This window comes from Melampsora larici-populina (assembly GCF_000204055.1).
Source record: "Melampsora larici-populina 98AG31 unplaced genomic scaffold MELLAscaffold_16, whole genome shotgun sequence".
NCBI lineage: Eukaryota > Fungi > Basidiomycota > Pucciniomycetes > Pucciniales > Melampsoraceae > Melampsora > Melampsora laricis-populina.
This window is the reverse complement of record NW_006768780.1, coordinates 1,548,245-1,564,736: the sequence shown is the minus strand read 5'-3', so window position 1 is coordinate 1,564,736 and position 16,492 is coordinate 1,548,245. Positions and strand designations below refer to the sequence as shown.

At 44.2% G+C, this 16,492-nt stretch overlaps 2 protein-coding genes across 2 annotated transcripts; both read right to left on the bottom strand.

Annotated features, from left to right (window-relative positions):
- Positions 1-5,627: 5,627 nt before the first annotated feature.
- On the bottom strand, positions 5,628-7,118 carry MELLADRAFT_86087 (uncharacterized protein; the record flags this gene model as incomplete). Its single annotated transcript, XM_007409514.1, has 7 exons — positions 5,628-6,064; positions 6,151-6,189; positions 6,267-6,492; positions 6,552-6,555; positions 6,625-6,811; positions 6,880-6,962; positions 7,033-7,118. 7 exons carry the CDS (start codon positions 7,116-7,118, stop codon positions 5,628-5,630), a joined length of 1,062 nt encoding a protein of 353 aa, XP_007409576.1.
- A 3,879-nt stretch (positions 7,119-10,997) lies between these two features.
- Positions 10,998-13,482, bottom strand: MELLADRAFT_106193 (uncharacterized protein; the record flags this gene model as incomplete). Its single annotated transcript, XM_007409513.1, has 5 exons — positions 10,998-11,269; positions 11,333-11,580; positions 11,634-11,956; positions 12,651-12,927; positions 13,340-13,482. 5 exons carry the CDS (start codon positions 13,480-13,482, stop codon positions 10,998-11,000), a joined length of 1,263 nt encoding a protein of 420 aa, XP_007409575.1.
- Positions 13,483-16,492: the final 3,010 nt, after the last annotated feature.

Sequence of the window (16,492 nt, the reverse complement as noted above, 5' to 3'; positions counted from 1 at the left end):
TTACCAGCAGGGCTATCGGTCGGTAGGAGGACGCTTGGGTGTAGTCGGATTTCCCCGGCTTGGGGATCATCACCGTGGTTGCTCGTTTCCAACCGTCGGGGATGATGCCTGTGATAGTCACACATTGGAAAAGAAATCTTACATGTGATTTTACTACGTCCCAGACCATTCTCCAGACCCAGTTCTGGAGCTTGTCTGAGCCCGGCGCTTTTGTTGGTGGGCTGTCGCACACCACCGCTCCTATCGATTCATTGGTTATAAATTGGAGGAACGGTGGGGTGATCTCCACAGAGGGGCGATCTCCTCCTTTCAGTGGGAAGACAAGGTGATTCGTGTTGTCGAGGTTGCAAGGTGCAGTCGCCACACACGTGGCGGAGAATAAGGCAGCTGCCTTTTCCTCGTTCGACGTGCACGTTTTGCCGTCGGGGGTGATGAGGATGCTGACTAGGGAGGACGCCTTGCGGCCTGAGGCGATCCTCTTGGCCTGGAGGAGGTTCTGATGGTCCAATTCCGAGAGGTACTGGCGCCAAGAACTTTCTTTAGCGCGGTTGATGGCTCTATTGAAGGTGTTCCTTGCCTTGTTGTAAGCTGTCCGATTTTCTGGTGTGTGACTCTGTTTCAGGTGTCGTCGTGCTTTTGCCGTTGCTTTCCTAAGCGGCTCCAGTACATCGGGTCTCCACCATGGCTTATGCTTCATGTTGGTTGACTTTGCCGGAGAGTGCTTGTTTAATGCGTCGATGACCGCTTGTCGTAGGGACTCGTCGAAGTTGGTGATGTCTTGGCGAGTGAGGAGAGACTGCAGCTTGGGGAGAGTCTGTGTGAGTTCGGATTTTAATAGAATGGGCTCTACCTTGTGCCAGTTCTTCCTCCCGGAGGAATTGTCACTCGGGCTTGGAGTGGTGTGCGTCGAAAAGCATGTGACCAACGCCTGGTGGTCCGATTGATGGTTTAATAGGTCGTCATTATCGACAAAGCACGAGATCGTGGCTTCATCAAATTCTTCGTTTACCCAAACCAAGTCAATTGTAGTGCCTAGAGTGTCATTGCGGTGCAGTCCAAACGTAGGTTGACCTCTGGGGGAACGTAAGGTCAAGCCCCATTCTGTCATCATGTCGATGAGGGAGTCGGCGTCTCTGTCGATTATTTTGCTGTGTGCTGGGTTCCAGAGAGGCGAGTGGAGGTTGGAGTCGGTGGTACAAACCACCGGCAGGAGTTGGGTTTCGAGGTTAGCTGTTCGTAAGATGTCGGTAAATGCGATAAACCCGTCAAGAGTCTTGTGTGGGTTGTATACACTCGCCACCAAGACCTTGAAACCGTCAATTGTGAGGACGCCAGCTGCAACGTTCCTTGACGTATGATGGAACAGGTTTATTTCCAGGTAGAGATCTTGCCTCACATAGAGGCAGGCTCGAGGCCGGTCAGTTTCGGTAAGTGATGCAGGTGTAGGACATATCAAAGTCCAGTTGGCGTGATTTGTTGGGAGGTTGTCAATGGGATTGACGTAAGGTTCCTGAATGGCTATAACGGAAAAAAGGTTAGTTAAGTCTGAATTAAAGAGGGAAAGAGTTACATATTTAGAGTGCCTGCAATTCAATTGTAGAATTGAGGCGGTGTTCTTCATTGACAGTTTTTCGCGTATCCGGTGCTCTAACATGGAGTACTGGATAATTCGGCCTGTTCAATGATGACGATGTTGGGTGAGCCGCTTGGGTTGTGAGGCGGGAATTGACTAGCAATTCTCGCCCCGCAAGTTGGGGCAAAGGGGTGATGGAGGAAGTCCGCATGATTTTCCCTGAAGAGACGAGGGATATCCGCGCTGGGGTCAGCCTTAAGGTTGCCTCTAGCACAAGCTGTGCACTTCAAGGCAAGCTTGCCTTTCACTGGGCAGGTGTGTGCGTGGTGTGGTCCAGCACACGTTGGGCACATTGGGGGAACAGGACATGCCGCAGCGGTATGCCCCACCAATCGGCAATTGAAACATCTAGTGGGAGCAGGACCACTGAGTTCCGTGCGGTGCCGGCTCCTGCCCTGCCAGACTTTTGTTTTGACAGCGAGCGTTGCTTGGCTAAGTGACTTGAAGCCAATTAGGAGTGAGGAATGACGCTTATTAGCGTCACCTCCGGTTTCTTTCTTTAGCCAACGGACATATGTGGCTTTGTCCAGTAGAGTACCGTTACAGGTCTTCAGAAGTTCAACATCTTCTGGCCTAGATGGGTTGAAGGTGGTAGGGACCCCATGCACGATTACGGCGTGGGTCTCCTGTTTTACCGAAAGATTGGGGGAAATCTTCGGCAGCCAGTCCTTCTCTTGGTGGCGGAGGGCCTGGGCATGGCGTTGTGAGTCTAGATAGACTACAAGGTCGCCTGATGGATGGCGATGAACGTTTCTGACTTTGATAGAAGCAGAATCGTCGGGCTTGACCCTGATCTTGCTTGCCTTGAGCTCCAGGTTGAGTACCTTGATCAACTCTGGGATCGACTTTTCAACACCCGCTATATTTGCGGGGTCCAGTTGGTTGAGAGTGACCGTGTGGTCAGAGCGAGAGCGAGGACTGGTCTTGGTAGGGGCCCGAGGGCTTGCCTGGGATGTTGGTTGTTGGGAGGGGGTGGCGTTCGGTGCGTGCTTCGACGCTGCCGAAGCATATGAGGTCTTGGTCGGGGGTTGTTTCCTCCCTGATTGCACTGGGAGGCCATCAGCCACCAGTTTTGCAATGTGTTCTGAGAGTACATCGACTCTCTCGGCGATTGTAGAGACCCTGAAGTCAAACGCCGAGGTAAGGGCGGATGTTGGGTCGGTGATTGTCTTACGAGTGGTGTCGAAAACAGTGCGCCTGGTATTGTTGACGCTCGCCTGCTCTTTGATCATCCCAGTCACACTACAAGAAACATAACATTTTCTGGGCAGAAAATTAAATTATTTGTATACAAAAATCTGGAAAGGTCAGACACAGAGCAAAAAATGTGAAAAAATATGCATCCTGTTCCTTGGTATGAGATCTCCAATCTGCATATTTTTCCGTATTTTTGGGGTTCATATTGGTGAGTGTACTAACAATAAACCCTCATAATCACCAGATTACCACCTGTAACAGATGCTGGAATTTGGCTGATCAGTGCTGAGAGAAAGTTTTGATTACTATAAAACCCCATAACTTTGTCAATTCTGGCTCAAAACACTCGATTTTGGGTGCATTAGAAAGCTGAATTCCTGAACTACAACTTTCGTTTTGACTCAAAATGTGTAATCCCAATGGCTGACATTCTATTTGATGATATGTGAAATTCGATTTCATTGGGGATATCTTTCTTTGCAGGCCCGCCACGTATTGGGTTCATTTATGAACTATCTTCAGGCAAATACCAGCTTTCCAATGCACTCAAAATCGAGTGTTTTGAGCCAGAGTTGACGAAGTTATGGGGTTTTGTAGTAATCAAAATTTTCTCTCAGCATTGATCAGCCAAATTCCAGCATCTGTTACAGGTGGTAATCTGGTGATTATGAGGGTTTATTGTTAGTACACTCACCAATATGAACCCCAAAAATACGGAAAAATATGCAGATTGGAGATCTCAAACCAAGGAACAGAATGCATATTTTTTCATATTTTTTGCTCTGTTTCTGACCTTTCCAGATTTTTGTATACAAATAATTTAATTTTCTGCCCAGAAAATGTTATGTTTCTTGTAGTGTAAGCAGTAGGATATTGGCTGCTGACTCGATGTCAACCTTGATTGAGCTCGTCTTTTTGGATTTTGGCACAAGAGTGGCCTTCGTGACTTCAACAAGTCGCTGGATGAGGACTTCAAGGGACCGTGTTGTCGAGCCCCCTGGAAACAACTTCGCGATGCAAGTCGAACGAGGAGTGGTTGATAACTTGTCGACTTCCACGAATGGGCAGATCGGCGGAGTTGCTAAACACGTTCGTTTTCGATCGCGCAAGAGAGGGGTGGAAGAGACAGAAGGACTTGGTTCTTCTGTGCTCGGAGGAGGGAGGGAGCCCTTCTTGAGGACTGATGCTTGACGCGTCATTGGGGTCTTCGCCGTTGGTTGAACCAGCGGTTCGGCCTCGTTGATTGCGTCCATCGCGTCGTCGTAGAACGAATGATCGTCGCGAGGAGTCAAAACGATCGTATTGTCGGGGTCAGGTGGTCCAGGGTCCATTCCAACGCGCGACCGAGGCTAGAAGGGACGTGGGAAAGAGAGAAAAGTGGTGATAAGATGAGGGAGGTTGATGAAAAACTTAGGAGAATGCGGTGGATGACTGCTTGCGCAGTCACGGAGGTGGTCACGTGACTAAATTCGAAAATTTGGTTCGGGACAGAATCCCCCCCTCGTCTCATCCATCTCGCCAGACCGGTATCCAAATTATACATGTACCGAGAAGTTTTTTGAGATTTGTTACACTCAACTTAGCCGGATATAGGGCTGTGACCCGGACCCGGACCCGGCCGGCCGACTCTGCCCGACAACTTTCACGAAGCTGACGGTACGTGCCCCGGGGCATCCATATGCACTTCCATAACGGTTAAATACGGCCCCGTGGGCGCTTCGGGCAGCTTGGGCACCCGGCCCGGCCGGGTTGCCGACCCTTTTTTCGCCCAAAAAATGCCTTCACGCTACTCTCTTACCGGCCCTGGTCGGCCCTGAGCAGTTCTTAGAGGCCATCGGGTTTGCTCAGGGCTCTAGTTGGCCCCGGGGCCGGCCCTGAACTCACAGGGTTGGGTCACAGCCCTAGCCGGATAAGGCTTAAGAACCCCTATGGCACCTACACATGACTTACACAATGTAAGCGAGGCATAGAGCAGCCCCGAGACTCCTAAATACGTCATCCACCCTCGAGTCTCAAGTCCTTGACTCCTCAAAGTCTGAAGTCCTCAAGTCCTCAAGTCTCATGTCGACACACCCTGACGCACCACTACAACTCAACTCACCACAAATCAAGTTCGACCCGCATCGTCAAAGGATTTATGTAGGTATCAAAGGCCTCATTTTTTACAGATCAACGCGGCCGATCAATTATGTTTCAAAAACCAAGCTCAGAGAAATACTATCATCAAGAACAGAAGATTATAGATACCCGTATAGATACCCTGTGGGAATAATTCAACACTGAGTCATTATTTACCTGGATTTCATCTTGTATTATTTTGTATTTTGTCTTGAATTGATGTAAATTGATGTATACTACAAAATAGCAGAAGCACCTCCTAATATTACCCACATCAAACAAAATCTACCACTTCCAATGCTACACTCCAGCATACATTTATTGGAGTTTCATTGTTTTCTGTTTGTAGTGGAAGTTGTCAAGCATCTCTAACAGAATGACAACAATATGTACACACATTCAGCTTTGACTTTGCTCAAAAAGACGATTGAAGTAATCAAAAAGTTAATTGAAATTCATATCTATCATCAACCGCCCCACTGAGAGAGAGAAAAACAGTGCAACAATCAATAGAAGTCATATGTACAAGTGGTTGCATTACAAAGACAATCTAAATGATAAAACAACAAATGAAGACAAAAAAATAGCTATCAACATTGATAACCAAGAGAGAAGTGCAGTAATACTGAGGCCAAAAGAAAGATTTCAAGACTGAGTTCTTGTACTTGTTTGTCTTTGTCTACATTGTATCGACAGCTGTGGAAATTGATGTATCTTTGGTAATAGGGGTATCATTGGCGGGCACGGGCACGTTATCATTTGCTGAGTGATTTATGATAGGAGTTGTGCTGACGTTGGTTGCTGAGTTGCTGCCAGGAGTGGGAGTAGTGGGTGGTTCTTCCCAAGTGGTAGAGGGCGGTTCAGATTCAGACCCATGGGCACGTTTGCGTTTGCGAGTAGGACCCGCCTCAGTTTCCAGGATTAGGATCTTGTTTTGCAAAATATCATCCAACACATCGTGAGCTTGTGTTTGGGTTAGCTGATTACTATCTTGCATTATGTAGCTGATGTCAGACTTAGAGTCCAAGGCAAGTTGTACATAGTATCCGTCCTCAAGTAACTTTTCCTTGCAGCCTTTCCATGTCCACTTCTTGATCACACCTTGTGTCTTTGTTCCTAAGAAGAAGTTAAGTAAAAGAGGTGGCGGTGGGTACCCAAGTCAGATAATAAGTCAAAGCAAGAGCGTAGCAAGACGGACTTACTGATCATTTCAGACAGGGATTCTCGACACCTTGCTCTGTCTGTGTAAGGAGAAGTTGAACATATTGGCAGGTGAACGCTTTTTGGTCGAAGGGTGAACTTGATATGTGAGACTTACCATCAAGCTTGGTTTGACTTATATTGAGTAAGCCAGCCTGGGTTCCAGTGACAAACGCATGTAATTGGGCGGCAACATGATTCTTTGGGTTACATATCCTATTGTGCTCCACCCACTTGAGAGCGCGTGGTGTGGCTCGGACAACCTGGTAGGAATCATTACCTAAGTAATTTGATACTCCTATTATGACAAAGTCACCCTTGTATGTTGCGGCCATGTTGTTAGCCTGAAATTATACAATATGTAGTCAGTAAGAATTGCTTCTGATAAACCAAAAAAACTGACCTCGCTTTGCAACTTGATCATAAAAGTGTTTACAGCTGCTCGCGCGCTTGCCAAAGACATATTCTTTGCTCACACATTGGAGACAACTTCAGTTCTTGCTGTTCCGTCTTCAGCGTCGGGTGCAGAATTGATTGAGTTGGACGTAGTCGCGCTGATCACAGGTTGATTCTGTACTTTGTAGGAGTCTTTCTCTTCCTGCGATTTCCCGTTCCATATACTCAATGCTAATGCCGAGCCTTGTCCATTTGCTACACCTGAGGCTGGAAGATTAATGATACATACATTATTTTATGAAATATGTATTATTTGAAGAAGTAATACAACTTACTCTCTTTGAATATCGCACTAACCTCGCCACTTTTATACCATTGTTGGAAACTGTTCAGACCTCTCCGCACCCCCCTTTCACCCCTAAGATGTTGATGTTTACGTCAATGTATTTGTATCGTGTCAGATTGATCAAAACAAAGCTACCACATACCACAGTTTACGAACTGCTTTGACTGAAACCTGGTTATTTATGCAATTAATTGCCAGTACCTTATCAATCTCTTTGTGTAATTTCATGAAATGGTTTCTCAAGGCTGGTGGTACAGTACCCTTTTCGTAGCATGCTTTTCTGAAAGCATTCGCAGTTCAACAGATGTCTTGTTCATCATCTCTTCCGGTGTTGGGATGTCTAATGGCGGTTGTTGAGAGTGTTTGTTCCCTCTGAGCGAGTTAGGGAGAAAGAGATTTACAGTGGCCCTTGTAGTCGTAGGTACCTGCGTCTGTGTTGATGTTGGCGTAGTCAGGCTAGTAGATGCAGCCACTTTGGTTGTTGGTGGTACTTGCACCCGAGGTACACTAGCAGGTGCGTCTTGGGTTTGACGGCCATTCCTGCGCCTCTGAGTTGTTGTCTGAGTTTTTACCTGGGTCCGACGACGAGTTACTGAGGAGGAACTAGGTGGATGTTGGGCTTGATGATTTATGTCGAAGGTGCTTATATCAGAAGGACAAGACAGAACAGGATGGACTAAGCCGATGTGATGATTATTTGCAGGTGGAAGTCTATCACCGAAGTTTGTTTGTTGAACCTGACTTTGTTGAGACCTGTGATTATATGGTTGACTTTGCTGACCATGCGTGCTCACGGAATTGAAGTTAGAGTTATGATAGGTTGAGTTAGCATATGTTGAATTGCAAGGATTTTGGTCATCTGGTTCAGCCGAGTTAGGATACGCGTTGTAAAGGTTGTGATGTTGCTGAACGTGACTTTGCTGACTGCTGTGTTGGTGATTGAGTTGGGGTTGAACTTGACGCTGATGATTGTGATCAATGAAATTTGTGTGATAAAAGTCAGCTTGATCTTGGTTTGCACCATGCACATGTGATTGCATTTGAGGTTGACCATGATCATCCTGGTTGTATGATGGATAATTGTGCATTGTCGAGTTCTGGCCGCAGTAGGAATGTAACGGAAAATTTTCAAGGTTGAAGAATAAGAATCAAAGATTTCATTATGATCAAAGTGAATTTGAAATTGTAAAAAAACGAGTTTCTGACCATTTGATATATATCTGACCATTTGAAAGCATGTAAACCTGAGTTTCTGACTTGAGTTTCTGACTTGGCTAGAAGTTGAGAAGAAATTGAAGGCCAAGGATGCAGAACAAAACAATCATTGAATTTTTCTACATCCTTCACAGCAAGATATATAGAAATATGTTGAAATAAAATTTCTTCTAACCAAGATACACATTCATCTTTCAAAAAGTGGCCCTGGTTCTTATACTTTTGAGTATCCAAAGCACAATTAAATATGCACTTAACACCAAAAAAACAACTTTTGGTACTCTGACTCAAGGGGAAAAAATTGAAGACTTTGATGGTAAATTTTTGATAAGCAAACAGATGTTTTGTCATGTGCATTGACATTACAAAACAAAGCATTGTGATCTGCAGCTTCCACTCTGAAACAGAGTAGCACTGAGCAGGAGAGACATATGATTTAAGCCTCTGCCACCATTGTCAGAGGTGTAAGGTAATAAGATGGAATGGTAGCATCTAAAACATGCCCTTTTTCTGGAGAAAAAGAGCCACTAGGCAAGGTATTTTGACCAAGTATGAAAAAGTTAGGAGTGTTGTCCTGGTAAAAGCGTCCACAAGGGCATATCTTGATCAATTTTTGTCAAAAATTGATGATGAGGTAATGAAAAATGTAGTAAATGTAATTTTAACTAGAGTTCATTGAGACAAATTTTGGAATATCCCTAGTCTTGGTGGCTAAGTGTAGGTATTGGTGATGTCCTGGGGGTGGCAAAGGCCTCAAATTGTGCATACCTCATGTGATTTTGGGTCAAACTTGATACTTCAATAATCAAAGTTGTTGCAAACAGAATTACAAATAGAGTTTAATGATACCATTTTGACAAATTCCTATGTCTTGATAGTCACATTTAGGTTTCCGTGTTTTTTTGGATGGGTGTAAATGTGACAAACTGCCCATATGTCTCTCAATTTTGGTTCAAACTGAAAACTTTTATAATGAAAGTTGTTTGAAATTTCATTTGAATTTCCATTTAATAAGAGAATTCTTGAAAAAAAAGCCTCCTTGATACCCTTTTTCACATTTCGAGTTTTGAGACACATTTTTCTATGCCCATATCTCAGCCAGTTTTTATGTTATGAGGTCAGGAATTGTTCCATTGAATTCCTGAGGGTTTTTTAGGGGGGGTCTATTAATGAACTTTGAGCAAAATTTCACTTTGAAATTTCTCAAAAATCTGAGCTCAAGAATGCTCATATTTGTGCTTTTAACATCAAGTATGAAGATATATAACATCCTGCAAACAAATGAGGTTCTGGGAGAGGGTGATTTTTTTGCTCCATACTAATTTGTAGTACATTTCAAAGAAATCTAAATAATTAAGAAGCCCTCATCACCATGTTAGCATGAGTTATGAGCAATTTACTGGTTTTAATGAGGTTAAGGGAGAGAGGTTTGCATTCACATCGAACCAATAAACCCAATGAAGATGAATAATTCTTCCAAAAGTTTCATAATAAACCCATCACAAAATATCTTTCTGGCCATTATTCAACATTCAATTATTCAAAACAGATTGATATTGCATGAGATAAGTTCATTTTGTGCCACTTGTGTGATTTTGAGTTGCGACAAAAGGTATGGAATGGCCGTCAACGGTACGGAATTCACGCAGACACTCATATTAAACACCTCATGAAATTACGTTCTGAATAGTTTTCATTAATTGATTGAGCAAGCTGTGCCCATCTTGTGCCGTTTCGTGCCATTGGTAGATGACAAATGATCACACAGGCAGATGGCTTCATATCTCTCAGATCAGTGAGCAATCTTTTGTTTTGTTGATAACTTCGAATTCTCAGATCATGTATTTCATCACCACAAAAAGTGAAAGAACAATAAAAGAACTTACTATACTTTACAAGTGAACAACATCATTGATAAACTTGTGCTTACGGCTAGAGATTACGGGCTAGGGTAGTTTATCAGAGCGACATGAAGTGCTTTAAAATCCACACTTGATTTTAATTGATTCATTGATCAATTCTTGTGACAACGCTTGCTGGTAAACTTGAACTGGATGCATTAAGTTCACGTTTGACAAAAATTAAGATATTGTGTATCTTTTGAATGATGAGTGTTTGGGAGGAATAGATTCAAGTTGATCTTAATCACTTTCAAATAATAAAAAGGGGTCAATTTAAAAGATTTAATATATAATGTATGGGTCTTTTGATTTCATTTCTCCATCATCGATTTCTCATAACAGTTCTTTCATATCGCAACAGAAATACCACATAATAACAACATATGTCTAATTATGTAAACAATGTTACCGGGTCAACAGCAGCATTGATATCCACCAAATCGAGCCCACGTAAAAGCCCAGAAACCAAATCTTCATCCTCTCCATCAATGGTGCTATCCCCATCACTTTCATCATCTTGTATATAGACTACATCCCCTCCTTCCATAGCCGCTTCATCTTAATGTTGTTCATCCATAGCCACATCCTCTATCGGGGTGTCTATATCTCCAGGAATCATGGATAACTTACCTTTGTTGCAGAGAGTAAAAATACGATCTAGTTGGGTGTCCCAAGTGTTCTTGAGGTCTTCATCACCGGTCTGAGCAGGTGTCTGAGAGAACACTTTGAGTAGATTTTTGTGCCATGTCCGCTGTAAGTCTGTCAGTTTGACAAACTGATTTTTGACAATCACTGTAGCTGCACTTCAACGATATTCTAATGGTATATATGAAAGGATTGAGTGAGAAATGAAAGGGTTTGCCAAATGGGGGTCAGTGTCTGGTTCTGAACGTAGAGACATGAGTAGCGCCCAGATACAATTGTGAGAGGTGGTTGCCCAACGCATCCCTCGGCAAACCTCCCAACCAAGGCGCCTGAGCTCCTCTTTTGCTCAATCCGCATATGCAACTTGCTGCATTCCATGCCTGGTATTGGGATCAACTGCCCAAGGTGCTTCAATCTTGGTGAAGAGAGAGTCGTTCCAGAATGGATGATCGGCTTGAATGTGAAGCAGTTCATTATAATTGATGTCTGCCGGGAGCTGATGTTCAGGATATTTTGCGTGATATTCTGTGCGACGAGTTTGGTAAGTTTCAACTATCTTCTTCAGCTGTGTTACATGCTTCCGAAGCGCAACAAGCAGATTGGTCTGGCCCTTATGACCTAGATTCAAACCAGAGAGGATAGTAAGCTGGGCGTTCATATTAAAAAACATGCTTGACTTACCTAGATTTGTGTCATGACCATCTGAGCGGCTCTGTTGAAGAGGACGCTTTTCCTCACATATAGCTATGTACCTCAGTCCAACTTCATGCTTACTGTACCAGAGCTTAAGGAATGCTTGTTGCTCTTTGTCTAATAGAAGGACATTGGCTGTGCCAACTTTTGCAGCCTGCTGGGCAATGCTTTCCTTGATTTCCGCTGTTGTTCGAAGACGATGGAGAGCCTGTTGAGGTGTAAGTGCCGGCTGCAACCTATCAAAAGAGTATTAGTGATTGTCATCATACGTATATATAATGATACTTACCACGCAGCCTCAAGTTCATCCTGTAAAGATAATAGCCGACCAAGTTCCAACTTCTGCTTCTGCATGATCGCATCCTTGCTTGCATATGCCTCACGCTCAGAAGCCCATTGGGAACGGAAAAAAAGGGCCGAATAGTTTTTGCCGGGTAGGGCTGGGTTGGCCATTTGAAAGAGGGTGTTTAGTGCGGATTGAGCTTCTCCCAAGACCTTCACCGCATTTCGATATCGTCTTAGAAGCCATAGTCCTAATAAAACACACCTCAGATTCAGTATACACATGATATCTTCACCAGAAAACCTAATCTTACCGCTTCCTTCCTTAACCTTGGATGCATAAAAAAAGGCACGCCAATGAATAGCCAGTAATTGATGAAGCCGAGTTGAGATAAAAAGAGGGGCAGCAAGGGCAGATAAGAAAGACCAAAGCCTTTCAAGTCCCTCACCATTGGAAAGCCCCCAAGATTCGTTGAAGCAAGGGTGGAATTTGATTTGACAAGCCCACTGATGCACGTATGCATGGAAAACGGAAGTACCAAACATCATTTTGAGATTGTCCAGGGGAAACAGCCCGCGCTGTAGATATGAAACCAATCGAATGTTTATTAGTCCATTTGCTGTAAGACACATGATGAAAGCACAACTGACCTTTGTTATATGTACGCCTAAGTGACAGCCAATGTCATATAGCACACCTATGAACTTATCAGGATACAGTTCTCGAAGCCGTTTGAGAATTGCCACAGGGTAATACAGTCTATATTCACAGGAAATGTGTTAGCTCTTAACTTCAATTTTGGTCAATACAAAAGCTCACTTTTCGCCGCTTTGATAAATATTCACAAAGTAAAGAGGTACATCGTGGCGACATGCACCTGCAAACAGACCTGTTTCATCACATCTGTCCCATGAACTGCTATTCCAAACATCGTTTGCAGCAGTATGGGAATCAGAACAAGAAGTCTGTAATCATAGATGTCGTCAGCATTGATTGATTTAGAATGATTACAAACAGACAAACCTTGATGTCATTGGCTTGAGCGTCAGTTTGTTGACAAGCAACAGCCTCTTTTTCAATATTGCTAGTCCGAATGAAAAAGTCGGGGTATTGATCCTCTTGAGGAAAGTCTTTGCTGGAGTAAGATTGATGACGGTGTTGGAAATTACCATCCATTGCGATGATGAAATCAGGTTTGTTGGGAGACACCTTGACTTCCCCCTCGGCCGGTCCAAAGCACAGAGAACATTGAGCAGCTGATATATCGAGTTGGGAAAGTTGAAGGCCTTCTTCAAACAGACTTTGTTGATTGGAAAGAATTCAACAATGTATGTCGATTGCTTGACCAAAAGGACGTCTCAGACTACGGTTGATGTTCTTGCGACTTCTGCCTCTGATTGGTTGAGGTGTTTGTCTGGAAGAACATTTTCATCCAGAAAGGCCATCAAGGCATCGATAAAGCCCGAAGTTGATACCACTGTATGGTTCCAGAGTTGATGGTGAAATTGGACGAGCCAAATAGAGAAGCCAGTGTGAAGGAACTGAGGTGAGCCAGATATGTAGCCAAGATGAAGAAGGCGTATTACATCAGGTACGCAGTCACAGAACGTGACCCCTTGTTTTCTCCTGCGATCTAATCAAATTTTCACATTCATTGATAGGTCATTAACTTACAGAAAGGTAAAGAATAGATAAAATACAACACAACTGACCTACTTAGAAGGTCAATCAGGTCAATTTGTTGTCGGCGAAGTTTTTCCAATGGACACTGGCATTTAATCTCGTGAGTCAAGTATGAGTGCTTTGTGGTCCAATTACATGTAGAGTGCTGAAGTCGGATGAAATTGCCTGTCATTTGTGATTTTGAGAGCCTTCCACCTTGCTAGCAACCTTGCTTGGGCTTTGGAATGTCGTAGAGATTTTTGATGCCTGGCATATCAATCACCTGGCGAGTCAGGCCTGATTTCGTCATTGAGAAAGGGTTCCTCTTGAATTTCTTCCCAACCATCATCAGCTTCTAAGTGAGTCGGAATCGGGGGAGGAGTAATTGGACGTTCAAGTAATCCAAGACTTTGACTGATCCTCAAAGCTTTGTCGCGGGACATAGGATGGGGTGAGACCCCGGTTCTTTGTCGACGGGATAGTCTGTCGCCATTCAGATTTGTTGTGGTAATTAATTGTTCTCTTTTCGTCCTAAGTTGGTCAAGGACTTACGGTGCTATGTTGGTAATGAAGATTGTCAAAGGTGTCTAATGAATTCAAATTTAGGAAGAAGTTTACGGATCAAGATATTACAAGCTATGAGAAAATTGTTGTTATCAAATAAGGGTTAATGATTTCTGTTTTGGGAATAAGTCGTATGAGACTTGCGCGTTTCTTTTGTCTTTGTTTAATGAATGTCTTTTGTGCTCTTGTTTCTTTTCTACTGGTTAAATAGGTGCTACTGTCCGTCTTACAGATTCTTTTCCCTTATCAAAAAGAATCTGTAAGTAATTTCTCTACTTACTTTTTACAAACATCTCTAAATCTAACAAATGTCTCTCTACTCATAGTATTACGCATTTTTACTCATAGTCTTTTCACTTGATCTCATTTCGTGACTCCTGTTGCTTGTTGCACAGGTCTGTTTGTTTTCTTACTCGTATTGCTTTTTCCTTTTTACTAACTGTTGTGTGTTGTTAGGTTTGTCATTTTCTGATTTAGCTCTTGTAGCTCAGTGGCTTGTGCCGTACTCACGCAGACCTGATTACCCCAGGTATGCTGAGTCTCTGATGATCAAAAAGAATCTTATTACGCATTTTTACTCATAGTCTTTTCACTTGATCTCATTTCGTGACTCCTGTTGCTTGTTGCACAGGTTTTTCATTTTCTGATTTAGCTCTTGTAGCTCAGTGGCTTGTGCCGTACTCACACAGACCTGATTACCCCAGGTTTGTCATTTTCTGATTTAGCTCTTGTAGCTCAGTGGCTTGTGCCGTACTCACGCAGACCTGATTACCCCAGGTTCTCCTTAAATCTTCTGGCCCACCACCGAGCTCTTGAGAGCCAAATCGTTACAAGATTCCCATCAAACCCGCCAAACCTGAGATCTTGACGTGGCATAGAGCAGCGGTGGTAAGTTGAGTGACGGAGTGGAGTTGAGTTGTAGTGGTGGGTCAGGGTGTGTCGACTTGAGACTTGAGGACTTGAGACTTTGAGGACTCGAGACTTGAGGGTGGATGACGTATTTGCAAGTCTCAGGGCTGCTCTATGCCCTGCTTACATTGTGTAAGTCATGTGTAGGTGCCATAGGGGTTTCTAAGCCTTATCCGGCTAAGTTGAGTGTAAAGAATCTCAAAAAACTTCTTGGTACATGTTCAGTCAAACCAGAAATGGTTGCCAAAAACAAAAAAATAAAAAGTCCAAAGAGGACGTGCGTTGGGACAACAGGTGCTGCTCATGAGTACCCGGGCCCCGCACCGGCAAAGCATGATTACCCGGTTGAGGATCCGGAAATCTGTTCTCGATCGATTTAAGTACCCTCTGCATGCAGAAATGCTTCGAGGGGCCAGATCCAAACAATACTGCCCCAAGCACACAGATGGGCACGATCCAACTTGCATAGGGTCCAACGGGCGCCTTATCAGCTTTGAATTCCCCCCAACCCATCTTGTATTTCGCTTTATCGTCCACCTTGGTCATCATCCCATCATTCTGGAACCCGATATGGGATTTTGCAAGTACTCCGCCGGCTTGAATCTCGCTGCCACCAAAATGGCGCTGGAGGACCATGCCTTAGCCGACATTAATGAAACCCTTCATCACTCGATCTCCCCCCGTTCCATTGCCTGTTGGAAACACCTTTTCAAAACCACCGACGCCGTAGTTCGAGATCCTGCTGAGTACGAAACACGTGGCCGACCGCACATCTTATCCGATGAACATCTCCTTGTATTACGCAATATAGTCCTGAAAAACCCCGATATGTACTTAGACGAGGTCCAAAGCAAGTTAGAACTTGAGACGGGAGTCAAAGTTTCAAAAACCACCATTGGTGATGAACTGCATGATCGACTTGGCCTCTCTTTGTTAGTCACCCGCGGTGTTCATCACAAACAATCGATCAGAGACCGAGCCAATTACATTAGAACGGTGGCTGGCATACCTCCAGAGTGTTTTGTCTTTATAGGTTAGGCTTTTCTTTTGGTTATTTCGAATCTTTCTGATTCTGACTCATATTCCCACTTTTTTGTGATTAAATTTAGACGAGTCTGGCGTAGTCGGGCAAGATGCCATGCGACCTCGGTCATGGGCTCCCAGAGGCACCAGAACGGTGCGAACCAAGCGATACAGCGATGGAGATCACTGGACGATCTTGCCTGCTGTTGGTGAACAAGGGATGATCACGGGTGTGGTGGTGAAGGGGCCCGTGGAACGCATTCACGTTGAGATGTTCCTCAAGCGCCATTTGGTAGGTGGTTTCTGATTTGTAGTTCATGCGCTTACCTTGAATCTAACCATCGTGGTCCGTCCTGGATAGCTCCCGGTCATGAACGCCTACCCGGCACCCAACTCAGTTCTGGTCCTCGACAACGCAAAGATTCACCACGGTGGTGACATAGAGGCTCTTTGTCAAGAAAAAGGCATCCTTTTAGTGTATTTATGTAAGGAAGGAGATTACTCAGTTGTAGCATATCTTTAGTATCTGTATAGAGAGGGTATATATGTTGTCCATCCCTCTCCTCCCTTCCTTCTTTCCTCTCTGAGGTTTCTCTTCTCCACTCTCGATCTCTGGCTTCTTCTCTGACCTTTTGTTGTGGTCTAGGTATGGTCTCCCTCTCGGAGGTTTCTCTTCTCCACTCTCGATCTCTGGCTTCTTCTCTGAC